The 27,548-nt window shown below is 40.8% G+C and overlaps 2 protein-coding genes across 3 annotated transcripts in view; one reads left to right on the top strand and one right to left on the bottom strand.

The window, feature by feature from the left end:
* Positions 1-27,548, top strand: part of SYN2 (synapsin II) — a 160,508-nt gene that overhangs the window by 83,835 nt on the left and 49,125 nt on the right. The window lies entirely within an intron of this gene.
* Positions 1,412-27,073, bottom strand: TIMP4 (TIMP metallopeptidase inhibitor 4). 2 transcript variants are annotated; one of them, XM_058845287.1, is made up of 5 exons: positions 26,812-27,073; positions 9,881-9,978; positions 4,607-4,721; positions 3,835-3,959; positions 1,412-3,063 (listed from the first exon to the last, which is right to left on the bottom strand). In XM_058845287.1, the coding sequence occupies exons 1-5, from the start codon at positions 27,056-27,058 to the stop codon at positions 2,866-2,868; spliced, it is 783 nt and encodes a 260-aa protein (XP_058701270.1). In that variant the 5' UTR covers positions 27,059-27,073; the 3' UTR covers positions 1,412-2,865. The 2 variants fall into 2 exon arrangements, with proteins under 2 accessions (XP_058701270.1, XP_058701271.1); XM_058845288.1 differs by lacking the exon at positions 1,412-3,063 and adding an exon at positions 3,315-3,333 and having other exon boundaries at positions 3,752-3,959.

Consider the following 27,548-nt stretch of genomic DNA (forward strand, 5'->3'; position numbering starts at 1 on the left):
GTAAAAATGGAGCTGCTTTAATGAAACACTTTTTGAAACAGAAACATTCATCCCAGACTGATTACAAAAAACGCTGTGAGGCTTTTGAACTCATTGCTGGTTGAGTCATATCTACAGCCTTTCCCTCAGTAATTAGTTCCCTTTATTTCACTGCATTCCCACCTCTTCTGTTCTCTGCAAAAACAACAGGGCTTTTTCAATGTAATTGCTGAACAATTTAATTAAAACTTAACTGGAATGTTGAGGAAACACCAGCAATATTCCAGGTGGTGGATTTTTTTTCCCCTGTTCACCTATACAGTCTCCCTCTTCTCTTCTTTTCCCTACTCTTATCAAAAGTCATGTGAGCCATTTTCAAATTAAAGTCGAATTTGTGCCAGGCTGTATTTCTGCTCTACCCTCTCATGTTACACAAACACGGCTTCAAGAAGTAAAAAGAAAATGTTGTGAAAAGAATCTGCTGTTGATAAGGTATCAATGAACTACAGTAAAAATCCTGATATTGAAATAACATATTCAGAATGCCACGTTGTAGTCAAGCCTTTTGAGAATCTTCCTCAGGGAAAATAAAATCTCATTCTGAGCTGGGGTTTTGTAAAGCTCTTGTTGCCACATTTATTGATATGAGGGAAGAAAGAAATAAATGTAATCTTTGTACCATCCCTTGTGGGAAGTTTGGGCAGATTTCTGCTCAGCCAGAAATCAAAGTAGACAGAACTTAATTGTGAAACATCTTGTGTGGGATATTTTATAGCAGGACAAATAGAAAATGTTTTTAAAACTAATTTGTATTACAGTCTGTCCAGAACAGATAGTTAGAAATAATAATTTATTATTTCTAAATATCAGAGAAAGCATTTCTTTGTGCAGAGTGGACAGAGAAGGCAATCTGGGCTGGGTGAATTGAGTTTAAGGTCTAATTTCTATAAAACTGAAATAGGAGCAGAGCTCTGGTGAGTTAAAAAGCAGAAAACACCTGCTTGCTGCAGTGTTATCCAAAAGGCTAAAAAAATCCCATCAAAATGGATTTGGAGACAAATGCTACAGAACTGGTACTGAATATTTATTAACCACTGAATATTAACCTTTGTGGTTATTAACCTCTGTGGGCTTCTCTAGGAATTAGTTTGATCTGATATGAGGAAATTAGGCCTGGCTTTGAATCTTTCTGAAAATTCATAATAGAAATGTACAGTACTGTCAGTAAATAGCCCTGCCAATGCTGTCACTGCAATATCAATTATTTTTTGGAAGAAACATAGCTTCTTATTCTTTTTGTTTCATTTATGTAAGTCTATGCTCCAAAGTGTTAGTGTTAGGAAATTTTTGATTTGAGTAAAGCAGAAAACAAGCTGGGCTTTACATAGATATGGTTTTAATTTAGGGTTGTAGATTAAAAGAGCCAGACTGATTTACAGTAGATCAAAAGTGAAACATTGGCTTTTATTTATTACGGGACACATATTCCTGAAAGTAATAGTGACATGTTTTCCTGTTGGCCATGCACCATTTGCATTTCACTGGAAATGCATAAACTTAATTGCAGAGAAAATAAATCTTTTTTTCTCAGAAGAGCATATCCTGTCCTTTAGATAGTAAAGTCTGTCAAAAAGGGCAGCTACTGGAGATTCCCATCCTGCCCAAGGGCTCTCCCCCTTTCTTGTGGGGCACAAATAGTCTGAACTTTGGCATTTACACTTCCCAAAGTTTCACCACTGTGAATTGAGTTACTTTTATAAACTTAAAAACATGTGTGAGGGATTAGTTACTAACTCCAGTCACCAATTCGGGAAAGTTAAGACACGAAAAAAGTTACAGGCAAAATGTGTTGTAACCCTTTTCCAGTTTGAGTTCACAGGTAGCCAAATTCACTGACAGAGTATGGTGGGTGCTCGTGAATCAAAACTAATTCAATCCTATTAAACAGGGTCAAAAATCTGGGAGCTTCCAGAAATCATTGCAGTGTAAGCTAGGCAATATTTTATTGCATGTACTTGCACATGAGTTTCTAAAGTTTGAACAGTGCTGGGGTACAAATACCTGGTCATGTATTTAGGGAGGTGTTAAGGGCTGCAGCTGCCCTGAGGATGGACATGGTTTTTGTAGTTCTGAGCACTTTAAGCCTGTCATCATTTGGGCTTGGAACTTATTCCATGGAATGCTAAAATCCATGGATTAATGTTTAAAAATCTGGCTTTTCCTTCAGCAAGCTCTGGTTAGTCCATAGGAATGCTGACTTGGGAAGGGGGTTTTGATTATCAAAGCTGTTCCTTAATTTATCTATCAATGGAAGTTACAACTCTGTGGGTAAAGGAAGCTGTGACATAAGGAACATACAAAATGTGGAGCACAGATTGTTTTAATCACAGAAGTATTCAACTCATTTCGACAGATAAGGAAATATTTGTGAATCCTTTTTTTTTTTTTAATAGCACATTGTTATAATACTTTACATATACACTGTACAATAATTCTTTCGTATCCAAGACTTTCATACAGAAAAAAAAAACCCCAAAAAACAGTTCTATAAAACATTCCGCAGTTCATCGGAAAGATTTGGAATAAAACACGGGGAGCTCTTAATCTGCAGGTTATCAAATTTTGGGGGGGGTGGGGCAAAATTCTGGCAACTCTTTTGTTCTCGTACATTCATATTGGCAAAAAGGGAACTTGGAGGACAGTGCCAGCCCTCTGTGCAAAGCACAGCAGAGCAGAGCAGGAGGTTTGTCCCTCGTCCTGCACCAGCGCCAACCCCCCGACTCTTTGGGGACAACTGGTGTTTGTTTCTAAGCAAGATAGGCCAGACCACGGCAGCTCAGAGCCGCTGAGCCCCCCAGGGTCGCGTTTGCAGGGCCGGAGAGCGCTTCAGGGCTCGCTGATGTCGATGAATTCCTTCTCGGGGGGAGGCCCCCCTCGGTACCAGCTGCAGGTGCCATCGCTCCTCTTGATGCAGGCGTAGTGGCGGGCCTGGTGCCCGTAGAGCCTCCTCTCGATCAGCCAGTCTGTCCACAGGCACTCGTTGGGGGCCGTGATGGAGCAGGGCACCATGTAGCACGTGGTGATCTGGGGGCAAAGAGCTCCTTCAGTACCCTGCAGCCGCTACAGGCTGCGGTGTATTCCCAAAAATACAATAAACGGTGTTTATTTGCATATATCCGCCCTGAACTCATCTTGCAGCTTCCCCTGAATTGGGGTTATTCCCAAAAATACAATAAATGGTGTTTATTTGCATTTATCTGCCTTGCACTCACCTTGAAGATTCCTCTGAACTGGGGTTTATTCCCAAAAATACAATAAAGAGTGTTTATTCACATTTATCTGCCTTGCACTCACCTTGAAGATTCCTCTGAAATGGGGTTTATTCTCAAAAATACAATGAATGGTGTTTATTTGAATTTACCACCCTGCAGTCACCTTCCAACTTCCTCTGAACTGGGGTTTATTCTCAAAAATACAATAAACAGTGTTTATTTGCATTTATCCGCCCTGCACTCACCTTGCAGCTTCCTCTGAATTTGGGTTTATTATCAAAAATAAAAATAAACAGTGTTTATTTGCGTTTATCTGCCCTCCACTCACCTTGCAGCTTCCTTTTGAGTGGTGTTTATTCTTAAAAATACAAATGAATAGTGTGCAAGACAACAGGTGTTGCTCTGCCCTGCACTCACCTTGCAGCTTCCTCTGAACTGGGGTTTATTCCCAAAAATACAAATAAATGGTGTTTATTTACATTTATCTGCCCTGCACTCACCTAGCAGCTTCCTCTGAACTGGGGTTTATTTTCAAAAATACAAATAAATGGTGTTTATTTGCATTTATCTGCTCTGCACTCACCTTGCAGCCACAGCCCATCTGGTACCTCTGATTCAGGCTCTTCTTCTGAGATAAGGATAAATCATCCCACGGCTCAATGTAGTTGCACAAGTGGATCAGCACTTTGCCATCACTTAAAATCTGGCCTGCAGCATGAAAAACGCAAAAAGTCAAAGCAATAGAAGTGTTTTCTAAATATTAGAAGTGTAAGAATACCTTGAGTTTTTAACCAATTGCACCAAATTGGTAATACTTCAAAAATTTTAAATTTGATATAATTGTAACAGAGAATATTCTTCAAATTGCAAGTTGTGTGGATGTAAAAGGTTGAAGGATATTTTTCTAAAGATGTTGAAAATCTGCCAGCAAGGGGTGGATACAAATGCAGTTAAAGAGGATTTTTAGGATTTTCTAGAAAAATCTGTAGTTACTTGGAACCCCAGACCTGCAGACAGACAGGCACGTGTTTTCTCATTATGCACCTCTGCATTCCTGAGAAAATCAGCACTGTTGGTTTTAATCAAATAATAACAGCAAATACTGAATCAAAATTCCTCCTATTTACTGATTATATCATTATTGACCTTCACTTCCTTTGGAAGTGCTCTAAGAGTGCTGGAGGAAGGGTGGAAAACATATAAGATCACACCATAACTACAGCAGAACACAGTTTTTACATCCCTTTGTGTTTGTATTTAGCACATAAATACATTCCTTTTTAGCATATTTTAGCAAATTCACTCTAAGCAGCTACTTCTGAATTTCCAGGAACATTAATTTTGCTGCATTTTACCTGTTAGAAGATACTGTTTTTTGTTGTTGGCTTCTAGTTTCACTCCACAGAGTGATGAATCAAAAGGGGTGTAGACATATTGGACATCCTTGAGCTTTTCAAATCCTTTAAACATCTGAAAATGATCAGAAACAGAGAGTCAGTAGTGGAAAACAAGCATGAAAAAACCATTGTAAACAAGAGCTGGAAGAGATACAGGGTGAGTCTCTTTAGAGAAGGCCCCAAAGTCTGAATTAATGTGAGAAAACACCAAAAACTGGACTTTTTCTCTAAACTTAATGAAATACATCCAAGAGTTTTAGGAGAAAATTAAGTTGGTCTTATTTTTTTTTAAAATTATAGCTTTTAAAATATGCTTTTTTTGGTGTATTTAATGGATTCTTAAAATCTTCTCTTCAATTGATATTCTACTGACATCTTCCATTCAAGGAGAAATGCAGAGACAAGCATTCACCTCGACCAAAATGCAAATATTTCTCAGTGTATTCCTCTGGGGAATTTTCTCTTGATCACTGTTGTTGGGATCTCCTGGTTCACCAAGCCTGCTGAGGAACTGAGCATTTCCTGAGCATTGGTTTCATACTTGAAGTGCTTTTCCATAGCCAAAATTCTCACCAGTGGGACCTTCTCAAAGAACTGTTGGAAAACGTGAGCCAGCCCTTGGGATTTACACCCTGCAAGCCCCAAAATGGAGACATTTGGGATCAAAGCATTTTTCAGACTGGCTGCCCCTTTGTAACATTTTTAAAAATTATTTTTAATTTTTTTTTTCTTTCTCTGATTCTGCTGCACTTCTTCTGTATTTTCTTTACTCCTGGATTTCTCAGTCTCCTTTGGGCTGAGCTCCTTTAGGATCTTCCCTCGTGGGATTTGAAGAAAACTCCCGAGCTCGTTAGAATCTTGTTTCTCATGTTTATTAGAATGTTATTACAAAACTTGGCAGGTCTCTCCAGACTATCTGCACAAGTTCAAATCACTGCAATCTGATTCATTTTGCTCTGATGGTACAAAATACCCTTGTGGCTCACTTTGTGGCTCACTTTGGTTTTGAAAGCACAAAATGGGTTGCACTGCAGCATTCATTTTTTGTCTAATCACTCAGTATTACCCAAAAATCTCTAAGAGAAGAATATGAAGAAGAAAGAAGGAAAAGAAACAACATTCTAAATCCTTCATCTTGTTTTCTGCTTTCTAAACTATTTTTAAACACTTACTTTTTCACCCAGTGACTTAAGAAACTCTCTAATATACACACTTTTAGCTTTTCTATCTAACTTTAACAGTTGTTTTCATGTTTTCACCATGAAAATATGCCCATAAATTTCATGTTATATGAAATTCAGTGTTTTTCTGGACCTTAGAGTTAAATATTAGAAACCTGTGCACACACTTTGTGTCTCAGACTCCAACACCCTTAACCAGCAGCTTCAACCCCAAAAAGAAATGGAAGATGAGCCATGAAAAGACGAGAACAAGCTTAGCTGTGTGCAAGCACAGCTCCGAGGAGGGAGCAGGAGGTGCTGCCGAGTGCCTGTCATCACCTCGTGTGCCACCACCAGCCCGGTGACATCATGCCACGTGTTGACAGCTGGGGACAATGGCAGGGGCTCACAGCTCTCCCAGTTGCAGCTGGTGTCCCTGGAAAATGTGTTTGTGTTCCTCAAGCCCTCCCAGGAGATTTAAATAGCACAGGCCACTAGAAAATACTCTGTAATATGTTGGTTTTTCTGAAGCCTTATTTACGGAGGGGGGAAGAAAGCCAACGTTGTTGTCACCGCTTGGCCGATCCAAAAATATTAGCTGGGATTTGAAATGCTTTGGAGAAAAAAAACAAACAGGCCCAGGCAGAGCAAAACACAAAACAAACTGGCAGCCTGTCCAAAGCAGCAGTGGGAATCCCAGAACATCTCCAAGATGATGAGGAAAATGTGTCTGGTACGGGGCCACCACGTGAGCTCTGCAAGTGGCCTTTGCCTCAAGCTCTCTCCACGTTCAGAAACCTTCAGGGTGTTGTAGGGAACAGCTTCTCCAGGATATCTCAGCCTTTGGTCTCAACTTTGGAGGCTTTGTGCAGACAGCACACCTTGATTTAGCTATAAAACCCCTCAATACCCACAGCAATGCATAATGGAGATTTAGTTAATATTTACATGAGGTTAGTGTTTGTTCTGTTGCAGGTTTTTTTCGTGTTTGGTTGGGTTTTTTTTAAATTACTGTCTGATTTATCTCTGGTTTTGACCTATATAGTTGTTATAGTCATTACTAAAGATGATAATCTTGTGCTTAACTCAGAAAATCGTATTTAATCTTCTCAGTCATACTCTCCCTTCTCCTGAAAGCTTGGATATTTCTCTGTAGAGGGATAAGATGGTTGGATTTGGTTCTGCACTGATGCATGGTCAGTGTTCACCTGAGCTCCTGGCAGCACTTTATAGAAATAGGAAAATAGAGTGAGGTTTTGGGGATAGAGAGAAGTGAACCTGCTACAGAAATCTGTATGGGCACTGTCCCTGTCCTCCTGAGGGGCAGAACCAGCACCAGCACATGGCTTGGCTTTAAGATTTTAGAATGAGTGTGATGACCAAGACAGTTACAAAAATATTATGAAGAAATACTCAATTGCACATAAATCACATACTATCTTCTCTCCTCAATATAATGCTGTAAATATTGCAAGAAAAGAACAGTAATTGAAAACATTTCTGGCTTCTTGACATGCCAACCCATCCCTATAAAATTAATATCCCCACTGTTATTTTTTTTCTTTCTGAAAATGAACATCAAAACAATATCTAATATTTCTGTCCAGAATAGCAACATTTTAATGCTAAGCCTAATGCACTGGATTTCAAATGAGAGAAACAGAATTTAAGCCATGACATTAATGGAGCAGCTCAACAACACTGGGAGCAATAGAGCAGAGAAACAGCAGCGTTGTGCTGAATGTTACAGTCCAATATCACCTCCAAGGGCTCTGTGTTCCCTTTCCAAGAGGGGAGAATTGATGAGGAAAGTGTGAATATCTGAGTGGTCTAAAAGCCCTCCCCAAAACTCACCCTGAGGTGATAACTTTTCTGAATTTTTGTGATAATTTTTTGCTCATTTTATAGCTCAGAAGCAATGACTGGAGGGTCTGTTCTTCCTTGCTGTGTTAGAGACAGCAAATTGCCGGCCTTTCCCTCAGCCTGTGCCGCTCCTGCTCTGGATCACCCAGAGCCCTGTGGCAATGCCAAGGACCCTGCAGTTTGTGGGACTGCAGGCATCAGGAGAAACCATCACCAGCGCTCCAGAGAAGATGGGAGCAGTGAGCAGAGAATATTCTCGCCATTCACACACACTCTGGAGTTAAACTCTTTAAAATGCTGTCAGCTGAGCTGAGATGTGGTGTGACCAAGCTCCATCCTGAGCTGCTCAGCAAACTGAGTAATTGTTCAGCGTGTAATTTTTGCCTCAGTTATATTTTGGGGTGCCACAGGTCACCCCTCTCTGTGGGTCCATCAGGCACAGCTGCCTTGCTGGGTTTGCTGTGGTGCCACACTGGGTGCACAGGTGACCCCACAGAGGATGGGCAGCTCACAGAGCTCTTGTTTTCCAACCAAAACCCTTCCCTTCCCCAAATCCCTCCCTCCCTGGAGCAGGGAGCTGGGTCCTGGGGCAGGGGAAGGTTTGGTCCTGAACTCTCTCTGGTGAGAAGGAAGGATTTGAGGGGTAGGGTTTATCACAACCCTTCTGTTGTTAGTCTAAGCTTGAGTGTGACCATGTAGAGCACCTTTTATAAAAAATACATCTCTGCTTTGTCCAGGCCTGGCTGACTCGCCCTCTGAACCTGAGTGGAATTAAATAAACACCTCTTTCTGCTGCCTGAGTTTTGAACAGGCCTCCACTGGTCAAAATTAGGGAGAAACTCCAAAGCAGCTTCAGTACAGAAATATATTTCAGAGATTTTAGTGTTCTAAAGAGTGGGATTATAGGCTGAAAACAATCACTCAGATTAGACTGCTTGTTTGTGCTGAGGTATAAAATGATTTGCATTTCTCTCAAGTTCCTGAAGTGCTGCAGAGTGGCAGCAGCACATTCAAGTGCCAGTGGGAGGAAAGGGAATTCTCTGGCATTGATGTTCTTATTTCTGTAAAGAAACATTTGAATATACCCTTAATATTTAAGGAGACAGGAAGTGGCAGATGGTGACGAGCTTTGGGGTTTGTTTAACAAGGTAGAGACTGGCTTGTTGAAATTGCTATCAAACCTTCACAGAAGTCATGTGTGATAACCATCCTTGTGAGCACTTTGAGATATTCCTGTTTACCAAAGATTCTTTCTACTTAAACTCCTGCGAGGGGATTGGATCAGTGGATACAACTTGAATGGTTGAATTTTTTTTGAAAGCATGTAGCCACCCATAATGATGTTCTTAAGCATTCCCAGTAAATGTGAAAGTGAAAAAATTATAAAATAATATTCAGTGAAAAGTGAGAGATGAAATTACCTTGAAAACCAACTGATCAACCCACCTCACCTGTGCACACTCACATATTTTTTCATTTTTTCATTATAATTTAGAGATATTCCCTGCTTCTTGTATATTCCAGAAAAAAGGTAAATCTTGATCATTTTAACATCAGTTAGAGTATGAGGGTGACTTCAATGGGCTCAGGACATGTGTTCTTAAATTGTATTAATGAATATTATCTTTTTATTGGAGCTGAACAAAGAGTGGGAAAATCCTGTGAGATTCTCAATCTGTGTCTCTGGGTGTTTGCTTCCCCAGCAACACTCACACAAATGGATTTTTGTTGATGTGAATATGAGGGAAGGACCTGGCCTTGCAAATATCCCTGTTCACAATGAACAAAGGGTTTTCTCTCTAAGCTGGAAATGCTCCCCTCTGTTTGGAAAGTTTGGACGGTGCAGAGCAGCCACACCATCAGAGCACAGGTGATCAGGAATCCTCCAAAACCTGATGTACTGACACCACTCACAGAATGAAGCACATTTTGTGGTGCCTTCAAAACTAGGAGTAACAAAATTCTTCATCAAAATATCATTATTTAGCAAAAACCTCCTGAATGTCAGGACACTTTCCTTTTTTCCTTTTTTTATTTCCCTTTTTTAATCCCTCTTTTGATTTATTCTGTGTAGTTCATCTGGGTCTAACTGCGGGGGCAGCTGGAGCCTTTTCCAGCTTTCCCAGCATTTTGGGCTAAGTTATTTTGGGCTGAAATATGCAGAGGTTATCAGCATTGAACTTCAAAAAAGCTGAGTGATTCCATGTACCTTTATTTGTTTGATTTCATACCGGATCATTTTGTGGGTATCAAGGGGATCATCGCTGGCAGGAACCACCTTTTCACTGGATATTTTTGCTCGGATCACTGGAAGAGAGAGAGAGAGAAAGAGAGAAAGAAAGAGATTTTAATGCAAATGAGAAGATGCCAAATTTTACAAGCAAAAATGAAAATTATATTGATAGATTTTAGCATTGTTTTGACAATGCTAACAAGTAGGTTTTAAAGATTTTACCGTAAGAACACCAACTGAGCTCCTGAAAACAAAAGGAAGTGGGCTGTCTGTGATGTAAACCCAAATTTCCAAGAATCTGGAAACCTGATTGATGTTACCACTCAGTTTTGACAAAAAAAGTCCATCAAAATCTCTGGAAGACTTGAATCCAATAAAATGTGACAAAATACCCATCATTATAATCAGTGAGCAGAGGAAAGGGACACTTCTGTTGATGACAGAATTGTTGATCAAATAAATAGGCTTGAAGTAAACCCCTGGAAGCCTGTGCCAGGCAAGATTAAAGCACTGATTTCATGCATGAAATTAGAATAATCTTATATTCACTTTTCTGAGGCTTGACAGAGCACACCATTAGTTGTGTAGAAATCAATTACTTCCTGTTTGGATGTACTTCATTTATTTCCTGTTCTTTAATCAAGGAGAGTAGGAGATTTTATGAAAGAAGAAATGGATTCTTTCCCTCTCTCTTTCTTTGTGGCATCTCTCTTGTGTGTGATGTTTAAAATATGCCATGACACTTTGGCACAGTGGGTTCTAAGAACATGGGCATGGCCAAAATTCCTTTGGGGATTTTATCCCCCAAAATTAGTGAGAGCCCTGCTTTTGCTCCATTCTGGATGGCCACTGCTCCTGGGTTAGAACAGTCTGTGCTTGTGGAGAGAGACTGGCAAAGCCAGAGCAGAGGAAAGTTTTGTGACATCAAAATCACGTGTTCTCCTCCTCAAAAACTCAGTTTTTTTACTAGATTGACCTCATTTTTATTGTATTTAACATCATAGCTAAATAAAAGGAATAGGAAATGCAGCCAGGTAGAGGTGAGTCCCACCTAACCCTGGAAAAATTCCCATTTCCCTACTCATGAGCAGAGCAAACTGCATGGAACAATCCACATGTTGCAGCTTCCAAGCTCCAGCAGGATGCTCCCTGCTCTTGAGCCATTAAACCCTTCTTGAGGAGCATTCCAGATTCCTTGGGAGGAAAGAGTTCTTTTAAATACGAGCACCAAGCTCCTCGTTTCACATGGAAAGTGGCAGCATCTCTTTAATCATCTGCAGATGTGAGCAATCCCACAAATTAACTGTGTGTCTGCAGCGCTCTGATCTCCTTCCAGGGAAAAGTGTTGTGGATTGTGCGCGCTCTACGCTGCTGGCAGGGACAAATTAGGATGGTGTTGTTTGGTTTTGAGATGCTCTCCTTTGCATCATTACTCCCTAAAAAGTAAAAAAGGATTTCTCATTAAAGAGTCTGTTCAATTCTGGAGGAAAGGGCTGAGAAAACAACATTATTTTCCCAGTAACAGAGTTTTCTCATAACAGAGTTTATGTGCAGGAAATCTTTTCCTGCCTACTCAGCGTGGGATAATTAAAACTACTTTCCCCACGTGTTTAATGTTGAAACATTGTGCACTTCCATATTTTTATGAAATTCTACTTGTTAGCACATGAGAGGAAGGTTACAGATAATCCCTGCTAGCTCCAGGGGTCTCTGTGGAGTTGTGCAAGGCTGAAAGTGTAACGTGCTGGGGTTTGTCATGAAGAGATCTCTTAGTGGCTGTGGAGATGAAAATCAGAAGCATTTTTGTGATGTCTGTGTTTCATTCGTTTGTTTAAGAGAAAGCTTCCAGATGGCAAAGGGGAACCAATTGAGAATTTTATTTTAACAGGAAGAAAGTTTAATTGTCTAGACTTTCAGCTATTTGGGTTTTACCCTTCTGTTCTCCTGAAACCAGATTCAAACGCACTGAGATCTTTTGGCGCCTTTTAATTCTTCTTGGGTTCCTTTAGATTTTTATTTTCTGTGCATTAATATTTTTTTGCCATCAGTGTCGTCTAGCTGTCTCCTCAAACCTCTGATTCATGTGGTTGCTCCTGTTTTTAACCACAAGCACTTCCTGCTGGAGCATTCCTGGGCATCTCCCTCTCCTCGCTCGTGGTTCAGGGGGCTCAGGATTCCTCCGACTCTGCACTTCTTTTCAGGACATGGTTTCAAGTGTTCCACGCCTGGTTTGGCCTTTCTGTGTGAGTGAGAACAGCCTCTGGTTGTTCAGTAATAATGTCATTTTAGCTGTTATTGCTTCCTTATGAGGAATTTGCATCTATGGAATACATAGGCACAGATTTCATATTTCAGTGCCAGTAATTCCGAATGCCTCCGATTTGTTCTGCACTAAAAATACAGACTTCAGTTTTTCAGTGGGAGGATGTAGCTTTTCTGTGGACTCAACTTCGATAAAATGTCATTTTTTCTCCTCACTTTGCAGCTGTAGGTTGTCTCAGGTGACTGAACTGAAAGGAAATGAATTTGAGGGACAGGAGGACAATGCTCAGTCCTTGGGCACTCTAATTTAGAAATGTATTAAGAATATATTTACTCCTTCTTTCCTCCCAATCATTTGTAAATCAGTAGAAGATCATTTTAACTGGGTAAAACACAGAACATCTTTAGTTTATCCTTTGATATATGTGTTTATATAGTCAGGAGAAAAGTGTCAGGATTTCTACAACACCGAAGTGTTTATATGCAATAAGGGCAGAGAGTTAGGCATTAGCAGCATCTTTCCCAAACCTGGGAGATTTCCTTCTGGAATTGGCTACACTAATTAATACCTGGAAATAAACTGTATCATCACCTTGTGGGTCAGAGATTTTTGTGATCATGAGGAGCTGCTTTTCTTATGGGTACATTTCCTTAGTCTGAGGAAATTCCCTGCCATGAAATTGATTTTACTCCACCACAGTGACAAAAACGATGAAATAAGAAGGGAGAGAAGACACAAAGAACTGAGCAGTCACTGCAGGGCCCATCCCCAGGCACAGATATGGATGGAATCTGGATAAACAAAATCCTTGCACTTTGTCCACTGAAATTCATATATTCCCTAAAAGTAGTGTCCTTTTTAGACTCTGAGTTATTTTTAAGGCAATAACTGAGGGAAAAGCGTTGAGTGAAGAATTCCTGTCATTGTTACAAGCTGGCATTATTAAATAATACATTCTGTATTACACTGTCTATTGTTTTATATAATATTACTGTACTTAAGTGGTGAGATTATCCTCAAGCTACTTTCCACAGTCCAAGTGTTAGAAGACAGGCAACTTTACTCAGCTAAAATAATCAATTTTACTACTCCAACTCCCCAGATAAACTTCATAATCCTAAGAACCAGCAGGTCAAGGAGAAGGTAAAAAACTGATGAAGTGAGATCTTTTCCTCCGCTGTCTGTTAAGTACCAGCAACTGCACAGCGAAAAATAATTATCTAGGAAGATATTGAGATTCTGCTGGACATAAGAGAAATGATATATTGTATATAAATCCTTATGTGCATTCTTGTTTTAAATAGATAAATACTTAGATAAATAGATAAATAGATAAATAGATAAATAGATAAATAGATAAATAGATAAATAGATAAATAGATAAATAGATAGATAAATAGATACATAGATAAATAGATATAGGCATATTGAGGAAGAATCTGTGTTTCAGTTGTGCCTCCAGTTCACTTCAGGTTTTTTTCAGGTTACACCCTAGCTCTGTGAATCGAAATGTGATTTCCACCTCTTCTAAGCAGTCTTCCTCTCAAGAAATCAGGAAAGCTGAGCTCCTATCTCACAAGTTTATAATCACAATCAGCTTTGCTACAAAAACCTTGAAATGAGACTTCAAAAACTTTGCTGATAGGAAAAGATATAAGTCATAAAAAGTTATCAGGATTCATGAAGCCCTTTTTTTTTTCTTCTCTTATATTTTAAAGCCTCAATTTAGCACTTTCATTTAATTACCTAAAATATAAAGAGTAATTTTTGATCACTTCTTTCCACCTGTCTCTTTAATGTCTGACACTTCAGTCAAGCTGTTCTTAGATGTTCTTGCTCTTGGAGGGACAAGGAATAAAAAGCACAAGGAGAGGGACCTAAATGAAAGTGTGTGGCTGATACATGGTTGGACTGAGGATGGCATCCTAAATATAGATGAAAAGCATCCAAAAAGTGGGTTTTTTTCTGAAATACCATGTCAGACAGAATGTACAGTTTGGAATGTAGCAGATCTATGGACACAGAATATGGATGTGCATCATTTTGAAGGCACTTATATTCAAATTAACTTCTCTCTGTAAGAATCTGTCCTTTCACCAAAACGAAAGCACTTTCACAAACAACATGAAGCTGTTTCTGCTCACTCTTCTTTTAACTCAGACTTCTATCATCTATTTATTATCTATCTATCACAACTTCTTCCCTCTTTGGGGTGCAGGAGCTTAAAACTTGCTCCATAAATATCTCAAATTCCTACCAGATCCCACCCACAGAATTCTGGTAAAGAGAAAATCCCACAGTGACAACTGCTGGAGCCCCAGCCACAGAGACCTGGAGTTTATGCAAACTCAGTTCAAAAACTCTTCTTGTCCAAAAGTTTTGGGGGGTGGGGGAGAAGAGGGCTTTTATTTCCTCACAAGTGTATATGTAGACTCTTTTTTTTTTCTCAAAATAAGTTACTGGAAGAGGATTTTGCCTCATTGCAACACTTTAGTGAGCTCCAACACTGTTTTAAATATCCAAAGGAATCCAAATAATCCTTGTGCCATTCTCCCTTTCCTGCACTGCAGCAGTTCTGATCCCAGGCCACTCAAACATGCTTGGAACATGACATTGGCTCTGAGGTGTCTTGGGCGTATACACAGAAAGAATTTGTCAAAAGAAGCTGCAGAAGAGTCCACATGAGGGGTTTGGAGCTGTAAAAGTCAAGTTTTCAGGTCTAGTGATTTAGAATAATAAAATAGATTTTAGAATAATAGAATAATAAAATAATAGAATAATAGAATAATAGAATAATAGAATAATAGAATAATAGAATAGAATTTAGAATATTGGAATAATATTAGAATAAAGCAGGAAAGAGCTGAACTGGCTCTGGGCTCTGCAGGCCAGGTGGCAATGGCAGTCCCTGTCCCTGGGGTTACTTCCAGGTGTGTTATTCTGCTTTCTTAGCTGGCTGCAGCAAGATAGAAATCCATCCTGTGGCAATTCTTTCAGTGTTACACCACCTGATAAAGATGTGCTTGTCTATTTTTAAGAACTCCTCATTTAAGTAACTGGATCACTTTCCACATTTCCTATTTTATATATCCTAATTTATTTTGCAGTCATGTAACGGAAGCTTCCAGAGCTGCTGCATTAACTAATCAATGGTGTAATACTGATGATTTTCATTTGAATATTGGGATAAACCACCTGGAAATACCCCAGTGCAGTGTTGGTGCTGCCATAGGTTTTGTTCCAGTCAGAACAAAACTTAGCCAAGAGTTTTCCATTAACAAATTTTCTCATCCAAAGGACTGGTGATTTCCTTCAGGGGGTTGCTGTGGGATTAAGAAAGAAGGGGTTTTATTAACACCCTGTCACCACAAGTGCTAAAATTTGTATTCTGTAAGAGAAGACTGGGGACAAGTGTGATAATGAGATTTTCAGCAGTGCCCATCTTCAGTTTGGGTGGTGAATGAATTCAGAGGGCTCAGTGTGAGACCAGAGATGAAGCTGGAAGTCCCAGAAGGGACTGGAATTCCTGGGGAGAGCTGCTCCAGGGGCAATGTCTGCGTGCAGCCTGGCCAGCAAACACCACTGCAGCTCAGCTCTGCCTCTGCTTGATGTCAGGCATCTGGAGCTGGCCAAAAATTGAAATGTGAGCAACCAGAGTGCAAAATAACTTTGTGAGCAGAACCACATCTACTGCAGTCACCTAAAGTCAGGTCATGGTAAAATAATGCAAGGAGTCCAAGAAAATCTCTGGAGAGAGGGCATGATCACGTTATTTCATTGAGCATCTTTGTGTCTGGAGGGCACAGAAGCTGAGGCCAATATACTGTGGTCCACTCTTGGTATCTGGGAGGAGAATAATGGCAAGAAATTCTATCAGGGCTGCCAAGGAACCCAAGAACAGTGTGGAACACTTTGGTTTCAGGAGTACAGAGATATGACAAAAAATATTCTTTAGCTAGGGAACTAGACATCCGAGACACTTAACTTTTCTGGCAGAGAGGGAACAGAGTCAGCAGGCAAGGAGAATGAATAATCAGCCTCGAAAAAGAAGAGGAGTCTGCACAGAATTTGTCACAACAGACCAAAATTAATGAACCCCCTTAAAGCAACACTGCACAGGATGGGAAAGGTAGAATAGATACCTTGGATAGAATTCTAAATTAAACATGCTCTATTGGCTGCTGATTTGTATTGCTCACAAAACCTCTAAATGTACAAGAGGTTGTAAAATCTTCCTCCATAATTTAGAGCAATTGTCCCATCTGTCCAGCATTGCTACTCTCCCTTTCCCTGCCTTTTTAAACATGCTGGATTATTCAGTGGTGGCAGAGATTTACTTGCCATATTTGCTTGTGGTAAAGCTTTGATTCTCACCAATGAAGAGAGCAAATTAACTTGCTGAAATATTCATGTATACAGAAAATATTGTAATTTCTCAGAATACATATGAGAGGAAGAAAGAAGCGTTGCTAACACAGATTGTAAATCTGATTGAAGCTCACAGGTATCACTAATGCTACCAAAAAGGAGCAAACAGAAGATGATGGACAGAAAATGATTAATTAAGGATTAATTGAATTAAGAATTAATGTAATACCCAATGTGTACCTTTAAAGACACACACTGATATTTTTAAAGCAGATTATTTCAGAGATAATTGTGGGGAGAATGAAGGTTTTGTTTTCTTGGTGTTTCAGTATTTGATTTGCACGTGTTGGTTTCCAACAGGAGTGGCAGTGGTACCATGTCAGTCATTTGAAAGCTCTGGGAATGTCTGCATGTATTCCAAACATCCCTGGGAGCATTTCTGCCATGAGCAGCCATCCCTGCCAGTGCCACCAGACTGATTTAATGGCTCAGTAAATTGCCTTTAACCTGAACTGTTTAAGACCTTTCCAAAGCAAGTCCCTGAAGAGCAAATTTTCTGGGTTTATCTGCTCGTGCTGAAGGATTTGCCAACTACACTCATGAAAATGCCAATTTTTTTTGTCCTTTTCCCACTTATAATTGCCTTCATTTTTCTTTAGTCTGAGTCCAAAAAAAGAGGATCTGCTAGTGCTGTAACTCCATCTCACATAATTTGAGGTGGTCTGTATTGAAGGAAAAAGGTTTGTTGTCTGTGTTTGCAAAAGCTCTCCTGCTTTTTACTGCTTCACATATTTGCATTGCAACTTGTTGGCATGTGAATCCTAATCTTTATTTACAATAAGCAGCCTGAGCTGAGCTCAGGCAACTCTCACTTTTGCAATTCCTATTTAATTGGATCTTTCAGAATCTGGTTGTTATGAATTTACTGGGACACTTCCAGTCAGTCCCAGGCCACCTCTGCCATGGCTGTCCAAGTGTTTTACCTCCAATTGGCTTTGTTGGGGGCTTTTTAAGCAAAACTTGCTGGCCACCATCACCACCTCTGGAAATAGCTCAAAATATCCATTTTTTTTTTTTAATTCCTGTACAGAAGATTCCCAGTGTTGGGAAAGGGCTGGGCTGGAAGTGGAGTCTGGGCACTGAATAAAGACTGATGTGTGTCAGAATGGTTCAGGCAGTGTTTGTGAGAGGGAGGTCAGAAAGGACTCCTGAATTCCCACAGGAGTGCTGCCAAATTATTGCTGGCACTGCCAGGTTGGGGATGAGATGGATGCAACACACTGCCCTGAGAGAAAATCGGGGAAAATTTTCCAGTGGCTCCTGTCACAGCCTTGGAGTGCAGGTGTCCCACACAGCCTTCAATGCTTTCAATATCCAGGAGACTGCAACCCTTCTTTTGAAGTGTTGATTTCAGAATTATTGCACAGCCTGGAATTGTTTCAGACTTAAGGAGAGGGGGAAAGATGTTTACTTCAGGATTTGCTGAGGTGCTACCTCATCCTGATTCTTTCAGGAGTGGAAACCCTACATTTTTATTTATCTTTTGAGAACAAGTCAGTGCTGAACGCTCTTTGAATGATCTTTAAACAGCTGAAGAAAAACAAATGGTTTTAACAAATGGCTCATCTATCAATTAATCTTTCAACAGGACAGAGCAGCAAACAGTAGCTTCATTTCCAAACTGTAACTCAGCTCAGATGTCTGGGGCTGTGGGAGGAGTTCAGTTCTAGATGCAAACAGAACGAGCAGCAGCAAAGCTGGCCCACTACTGAGTGAGGGTGAAAAAACCTCCTCTGCCTTTGCAGGATGCATTTCTCATCTCTAAGTCTACATTGTCCCTCTTGCTCCACAACTCCCAGACCCAAAGCCGAGGAATCTTCATTTCAAAAGATGTTTCTGCCAGCTGGGATATAAAGGCAGTTTTATTTTTCCTGCTTTGTATTTTTGATTCCTGATATTCCATCAATGCTTATAGCCAACTGTAAAACAACTGAATCATCAGCACAGTGATCACCTGAAGCACAGGTTTTGAAATCAGGAGAAAGGAAAATTGTGGAGATTTCTGGACTATTTGAACAAAAGTGTTTTGGATCTATAAGCACAGAGCTTGTTGAAGAACTTAACTGTAACTCTAGCAAGACTTTTCCCTTTATTCTATGGAAAGCAATGTATGGAAGAGCATTTCTTAGTCTTGCTGATGTTTCCAGTTGAGAAGATAAGGGTGGTGAGATAATCATATCTGTAACTGAGAAATCAAAGCCTTACAGTGGAGTTCATGACTTGGGCTGAAACCCCACAGAAACTTTTGAGGACTGAAACCCCCAGAAGTCTTCTCAAAGTCGGTAAAGCAGACACTGAGGATTTTCTAATTACTCCTTGATATGGATATTAATTTGCACTGCATCATTTCTCAGCGTGAATGCTTCCCAGGGTTTGGTTTCTCTGTAGAGTTTTAACACAGAACTGTTCCAGTCTGCACCCAAACTGCATTTCCAGTTCAGGCTTTTGGGGTGTGCAAAGCCAATGTTTAAACTCATTAGGACTCTCAGGTAGGTCAGGATTTTGTGCATCTCTGTGTTTTTGGCTCAGGATGCAAAAATTCCTCATGTTAAAGGCAGGAGTTGATTTGGTTTGGCTTCCTTGTCAAACCAGAAGATTATGTGGTTTTATTTAATTACTTATTTATTTATTAGAAGAATACATTCAATTTATGAGTGAGGTTTTAGTATCTCAGTTTTATCAACTTTCAAATAGAAGAGATGAATGTATTTTTAAGAGAAGTGTGGGATTCTTTTAACTTAAACATCACCTAAAATCTACCCTGATTTCCTAATGCTGTTCAAGGCCAGCTTTATTTTCACAGCTGCTCCTCATGTTACCAGAAACATTTCTCTCTGCTTCACAAGCCTCAGATACCACATCATTTGACTGGCAATCAACATCTGCCTAATTTCAGCTGGAGAATAACACTCTCTTTATGCTCCAAAGCCTGTGGAACAACATACATGATGTTATTGTGGATTTCCATTCATGGGGACACGGCCCTTCCTCGGGGCGGAAGGAACCCCACATTGCTGAGATAGTTTTTAATGAGAAAGTTTGGGATTAAAGTTGGCACATTAATAGGATTAAGAAGTTGGCAGCCTTTCACGGTCTCTGTTTTATATTATTTAATCTTTGTTTCTCCCCTCAGTGTGTGCAGAATGTTGTTTTTGAAATGAGGGGGTTTCGTTTCCCAGAATTACAACAAATGATTTTAAATAAAAGTAACTCAGTTATTTGGTTTGCTCCTGAATTTAGAGCACATTCAGCAACAAGTTGATGTGATTGAGTTACTTCTATGTCAGGCAACCAGCACAATTCTTCTGAAATTTCATTTTACTACCTAATAGCCAGCTCTGGGATTGTTTCTTTTTCCATTAAATTATGTTACAATTTTCAGCTATGTTCTAATTGACAGGAATGTTGTGCTCAGTGGGTCTGGCTCCTTAAAACCCTGTCCTTTTCTTCATTTTGTGATGCCACCTCATTTTACAGCCCAAGTTTGAAGAGTTGGGAACACTACCACAAAAATCCAGCGAGCAGAGGGAAGGAGAACTCTGGGTTTTCCCAGACTGAGCCCCATTTTCATGCTGAAATGGCAAGAAATGAGGTGAAGAGCACCCATCTACAGAATACTGGGAATCATTTCTTAGAGTTGCATGAGACTGGCAGTGTGATTTAAGTCTTGAATTCAGCACTGAAAAGTGAGGTAGGAAACCAACTTTCCATGGATTTTTTAACTTCTCCAAGTGTTTGCTCCTATCCTAAACCCTCAAGTAGATGTAGGGTTATTTGTAGGTCTCATTCAGGTCTTATTCTTCCTATTCCCAAACAGGAAATTCAGGCTGGATCCTGGGAAGCTGTTTCATTAATATTTCAGTGAAATTTATTTTCACTGTTTAGCTGCAAAGGGAATGACTCAGTGCCATTCCCACAGCAGCATTCCAGGAACTCACTGAATGGGAATATTGAGGTTTATCACTGGATATTCAGGTAGAAATACACAGAATTGTAATCAGGGATTGACACCACAGCATTCCTGCAGCCAGAGCAGCCAGGGTTTTTTGGATTTTTGCATTTTTTAAAGCATTTTGAAGTTTCAGGCTGTGATACCAAGCAATTTACGTGTACTGCAATTATTCCTGAGTTGCCATCCATGGGCATTTTTACCAGTGATGGCCCTTTGCAGGGTATTTTTACTTCTCTCTAAATGCATCAGCAGATCCTTTAAACTAAACAATTTCTTAGAATTCATGTTTTCCATTTAAAAAAAAAATTAAATATTTGAAAGTGCTATTAATATCTATAAAAATATGCATAAAAGGAAGAAAAAATAATTTCTATTTCTTTTGTACTTAGAGAAGTAAAGAAACCTGGTCCTCTTTTCTCTACCTGAGTTTGACAGGGCACTGTACAGCCAAAAAAGATGAAAGATTACTTAATTTCTCAATCATTTTTGTTGGTGAACTAACTTTTGTCACGTAAAAAAATGTGACTGTAGGGAAGAATGATTGGGAATGATTCCTACCTGCCAACTCTGGTTTCCTGAGCACTGGTGGGACACACAGGAATTCTTTTTTTCCCCAGCCCCTTGCTGAGGAAAAGGCTGAGATTTGGCTCATTTTCAGCCCATCTGCATAAACCTACCAGCATCAGTTTTGAAATTAGGATAATTTTAGCTTGTTTTAAGAGGATTCATTGGTTCTGGAGATGCACCTAGCAGCCCTCTCCTCCAGTGGCACCAGTGCTGCCTCCCCACACAAATCCTTGCAAGAACCACGCTCAGGTGGCTTTTTGCCTGTTCTTTGGGATGGAACTGGAACATCACGAGCCCAGTCCAGCATTTCTGCCACCCAATTCCCAAATCTTGGAGCAGAATTTCAGCTTCCACTCCTGCCTGTGAGCTCTGAGGAATGGCAGCTGCACATTCCTTCCTGGCCGGTGACAAGTGGCTCTGGAAATGTGAATTACTGGCACTCAGGGGAAGGAGGTGGTGTAAAGCACTGGGATCTGCCTCTGCTTCACAGAGCAGGAAGAGAAATGAGTTTTCCATGCTATGGAGAAGTCCAAAAAGCTGTAGGAATTCCAGGATTCCATGAGCCCAAGTCAGGGGAGCATCGCCCACAACCCAGGATCCTGCCAGGAGCTGTCTTGCCCAAGCAACAGCATCACGAGCCCCGATTTTTGGCAGGATTCACAAAAACCTCACAGAAAGCCAGGGTTTGTCACCCCACTGTCCTTTGAGGGGGCTGTCACTGCATGGATGCCCCCAAAGCATGAAGGGCAATGGCATCACAGCTAAATTTGGGTCAGACCCTCCTGGGGGGCTCAGCAGCCTCAGTGAGTGAGCAAAGTTTCCCATGCAGGGAGCAAAACCCAATAAAGGAACAGTAAAACATCAAATATCACTGCTCACCTCTCCTCTCCTCACCTGCAAGAACATCTCCTCCCATTTCCAGCACATGCCCCAAAGCTGGTTTTTCCCACTTGGCAAAAATTGCTTCCCACCTCATAATGAATCCATTCCAGCATAAAATTGGACATTACATGGCAGAGAGGCAAAATCGTGGGACACTGAGCCATGAAAGTTTTCATTTGAAACTCAGTAATAAAGAAATAGCATATTGTGATTATCTCCCAGAAGAGCTGACTCTGAAAACTTAATTCTGGCATGTTTAAAGAAATTTTTTACTGTTAGGTTTAAATGTGATTAAAATTCAATATATCATCTGGCACATCTTTACAATGCTTGATCTTGGGAGATTTTAATGGGCTGAAAATGCTGCCAAGCTCCAGCTATAAAGTTTCCATCCTATTTTGAAATGTGCCACTCTTCCCTAATGCTGCAGAACTGTTTCCTGAAGCTATATTTTATATATATATATATATGTATGTATTCAAGACCTGTTAGCCATTGCTGTTCAGTAAAAACATAATTTTCAATATATATTTTAAGAAAAAACAATAGTAAGACAGTTTAAATCAGAAAGAATAGAACCAACTTTGAAGGGAGCTGGTTTTACACAGCTAAGAAATGTGAAGTATTTACATATTTCTCCTACTGTCCAGAAAGTAGCCCAAGGGGAAAAACCAGCAGGAATTTAAAGTGCCAGACTTCAGAAAGGAATCAGTGCTGTCCATACCCCATTTCTGTCTCCAGATTGCACATTGGTCCAGAACTGAGGCCAGGATGACAAATTCAGTGGTAAAAGGGAAATCTGTTAGCTTGGCACTATCTGGTAAACTCAATTGCATCCATGTTTCTCTCCAAAAAAAGGCAATTTTCCAAAGGGTTTCCATGTATTGGCACTCCAGGGCCTCACTACGGAATCTGTTACCCAGCATCTCCTCCCCACGTTTTTGTGAGGAGAAAACCTGGGCATTGCAGGCAGCACTGATAATTAACACGGACAATGTTTAATTAAAGCTCTCCATTCCCAGGGGAAAGTCCTCTGGGGAAGCAGAGGTGTTTGCTGGGGGCTGAAGGAATTCAGTTCAGAGGGGTCTCAGCAGCATTTGGAGGAGCACAAGAGGGATGGATCCCTGGTTTTGTATCTCTCACTGTGCCAGGCACTTCCTACAAATGAGGAGTTACCTCGCTCTGGAGCAAAATTTAAAACTACTGAGAAGTTCATGAAAATGGCTCCAATCTGTACAAAATCACATCCTCTGAAGGCTCTGTGGGAAGATGAACAAAGCCAAGGTCACTCCTGATTTACCCCAGCAAACCCCACGGTTCTTCCCAGCCCTTAACACCTGCAGCCTCTCCACTCTTCCCTGATTTCAGGCAGGACCAGGAGCTCTCCCTGACCCTGGATCTGTCAGAAATGCCCTGGGCACTCCCAGCTCACTCAGGTTCTGCGCTGCCTGTGAGCATTTAGAGCCACAAAAACTTCCTGGCAGCGAAGGACAAAATGTCACAGCACTGATCATCTTAACGAAAGGCAAAGCAAAAGAGCTTGTCCGGACTAAATTCATTTCTCTGCTTGTTTTTCCTTGGATCTCTCAGAAATGCTGTTGCTGAGTGGCTTCACACATTCAATCAGAGGTTCAGGTAATGTCAATTCAATCCCCCCACCTCCATCAAAGTCATGCTGGAGGAAATCAGAATATTACCTTTACACAGTGGCTGGAGGACATGGGATGCTTGGTAGCAGCTCCATGAGCAAGTTTGAGACTTTATCTCTGGTTTTACTGCTGAGTTTTGGGTCAGGGCATCTTTATTTTAGTAAGATGTGCTAGGAAATCCTGCAGGGAAATCCTTGGCTGTGTTTGTGGCTACATGGGATGAACTTAACGGGTTGATGAATTTAATGACTGGAGAAGTGGAACAGTCTCAGCACATGGCTGCGAGCCGGGTGGCCCTGAGGTCCCCGAGGCCACAGGTGTGTCCCCAAGGCCACAGGTGTGTTCTCAAGGTCACAGATGTGTCCCCGAGGCCACAGGTGTGTCCCCAAGGCCACAGGTGTATCCTCAAGGTCACAGGTGTGTCCCCAAGGCCACAGGTGTGTCCCTGAAGCCACAGGTGTGTCCCCAAGGCCACAGATGTGTCCCCATGGTCACAGGTGTGTCCTCAAGGCCACAGGTGTGTCCCCAAGGTCACAGGTGTGTCTCTGAGGCCACAGATGTGTCCCCAAGGCCACAGGTGTGTCCCTGAAGCCACAGGTGTGTCCCCAAGGTCACAGATGTCTCCCTGAAGCCACAGATGTGTCCCTGAGGCCACAGGTGTGTCCCCAAGGTCACAGATGTGTCCCCTTGAGGCCACAGCTGTGTCCCCGAGGCAGCTGTGGAGGCACAGCCCCAGTTCCCAGGGGATGAGCAGTGCCCCCAGCCCGGGGTGCCCCTTCCTGCCGGGCACCGCTCCTCTCCTGGCCACAAAGGCTGCTGGCACCGGCCTGGGGGAGCTGCTGTGCCAAGCTGCTCCCTGCAGCTTCCTCTCACACAGGACAGGCAGCTCCACTCCTGCTCCTTCCCAGGGATTTCTCTCCGCTCATGCAAAATGTTGTGGCCAAAGCACATCCAGTAATTCAGCCGTGAACGCTCAGAGCAGGTTTTATGTGTGTGTGTGTGCAAATGTGTGTGCAAAAATACGTGTGCACTTATAGGGATGGAGAATTCTCTCCATCTCCCATTTTATGATACACAGGAATGGTATTTTTAAAGTACAAGTAGTGGACAAAGGGATCCTTGACATAAACATTCCTCAGCCAAAAGAGGAAGTTTACTTAGATAGGAATATTTATAGGAGTGAGAGCTTGAGCATCAAGTCCAAACATTGTAACATAAAATTATCTTCAGTATTTGAATAAAAAGTAGCTTGATGTAGTTCCTATCTGTAAAATACATCTAAGAAAGGAGTAAATATGAATCTGTATCATCAGAATGACTCCCCTATGAATGAAAATATTCATCAAGGTGGCCCATACTGAACACTTTGAGTTTCCTGTATGTAAAAGCGTTCATTTCAGAAAACTTTCACATTAAGTTTGTTGAAAAACTGTCACTTTCTCCTGCACAGTTAAATGCACACTCATTTAGTTGTAGCACAACTTTTATTTCCTTTGTCTCCTTAAGCACCCCCAAGCATGTAATGCCTGGTGGAGGTACCTCCATGAAACCCCTGAACACGGGCAGATTAAAAACCAATTTAACTCATGGCCACAAACAGAGCTCAGAGTTTGTCATGGCCACAAAGATTTTCTGTCAGGGCATAAAAGCAATGAATCAGTATGCAGAAGGTATTGCCTGCCCCATAGAGATGCTAATTCTGTGGCACTTTGGAAACTCATGTTCTACATTTACTCTTCACACCCCATGGAGCCTAACCAGCCTTAGCCCGAGCTAATGAAATCAAAAGGCTGCAAAATGACACATTTTCTCAAAATGTCCCATTTTCTCATCCCCCTGAGGCCTAATTTTGGGATCTTTAGGTTCTTTCTATGAGTTGTTTGACAACCACGGTGCTGCCTGGCTGTCACGAGGCACAACTGTCCCAAAAGGGAGCTGCTGTAGCCAGTTTACCTGCAGGAAATAAGGGACCTGTGGGTTCCCTGCTCCAGAAAATGACAGAAAACCCCAAGAATAAATTCAAGAAAGTATAGAATAGCGGAACAAAACCCAAAAGTTGCAGCAAGTTAGAACTGGGGACTTACTTTTTGTGGTTCTTTGGGTTTTTTTGTTGTTTTGGTTTGGTTTTTTTTCCCTGAAGTGCTATAAAAATGTCTATATGGGCAGTTTACACATTGCAGGCATATTTAGATAGAATATTTTATATCTAGAATATTTTATATATAGCAGATAGAATACTTTATACGTAGGAGATAGTGGTGTAAATATAGCAGTAGATATTGGAAAGCGCAGGTATTCTCTAAGTTAGGACCGCATATACAAATACATCAAAATTGTCAAATATGTAAAGTAGATAAAACAGGTAAAATATATAAAATATGTAAAATAGATAAAACATGTAAAATATATAAAATATGTAAAATATATAAAATATGTAAAATATATAAAAATATAATGTATATAATATAAAAGGATAATATAACAACATAATATAGAAAATATAATATAATATATATAATATATTAAAAATATATCAAATATAGACGATAAAAGTAAAATATATAAAATGTAAATATAAAAAGTATAATATAATATATATGTATATAAAATATATAAATATATATAATATACTCTGTATATAAAATATATAGAATATACAACATATAATAAACAATATACAATATATATTATACTCTGTATATAAAATATATAGAATATACTATATATAGTATACAATCTATAATATATAATATAAATATACATTATATAATATATAGTACATGTAATGTGTAATATATAATATGTAATATATGATATATAATGTATGTTGTATAATATATAAGATATACTATATACTATATACTATGTTCTATGTACTATATACTGTATAATATATAATATATAATTATATTATAATTGTATTATATTATATTTAAATAATGTATAATGTATATTGTATAATGTATAACATATACAAAGTATATCGAATATAACACCTAGAATAACTACTATCTATAGAACACATAGACGATATAAACTCTATAAAAGCAGCAGAAGTGATAACTGCCCAGCCGCTCTGCAGCCCAGCGCTGCCAGCCCCGGAGCAGCACAAAGGCTGCAGCGGGTGCGCAGTGCCCCTGTTCCCCGGGGCTCGGGGGGCACTCACCGAGGGCAGCATCGCACAGCAGCTGCTGCGGGTGCGCGGGGGCGCAGCTACAGCCGCTCAGGGCTGCGGGCAGCGCCAGCAGCAGCGCCAGCAGCAGCGCTGCCCCCGGGCTCCCGGAGCTGCCGCCGCCCGCCGCGCTCATGCTCCGCACGGGGAATCGCTGCAGGGCCGCGCTGCTCGGGGATGCTCCGCTGCCAGCGCCGCTCGCTGCCCGCGGATCGCCCTGAACGAACGGGGAGCCTCGCATTTATGGGCGAGCCGCGGCTCCGCCTTCCCGCAGCTCGCAGCGCCTTCAGCGGTGACATCGGCCCGAAATGTTAATCGCCAAAAAGCTCCCGCTCAAACGCCTTCTACGCGCATCTGAAGCTGATTTTCCCAGTTTTATCTCGAGCGAGTTCGCCTCCAGTCGGGATTTAAAAGCCGGCCCTGCGAGCTTATTTTGGGCAAGTAAACAAAGCTGTCCTGTTTTAAGCTCCGTTTGCTTTCGCAGCCCCCCGATCTTCCCCTGCGCTTCTGGGCATTTTCCTGAACCGCCGTCCCTGTTTGCAGGCTGGACAGAACTTCATTCATGGAAAGGAAACCTCTCAATGCTCTGCTTGTGAGCCTCCAACAATCGCTGGTTACAGCGAATAGTGAATTACAAATAAAAGCCGCAATAAAAGGCATTTGAAACAAAATTATTTCATCACAGATTTAATTTAGAATAGCAAGGAAAAATATCCCAGCGGTGTGTTTTG

The sequence above is a fragment of the Poecile atricapillus genome, chromosome 9 (assembly GCF_030490865.1).
Source record: "Poecile atricapillus isolate bPoeAtr1 chromosome 9, bPoeAtr1.hap1, whole genome shotgun sequence".
Lineage (NCBI taxonomy): Eukaryota > Metazoa > Chordata > Aves > Passeriformes > Paridae > Poecile > Poecile atricapillus.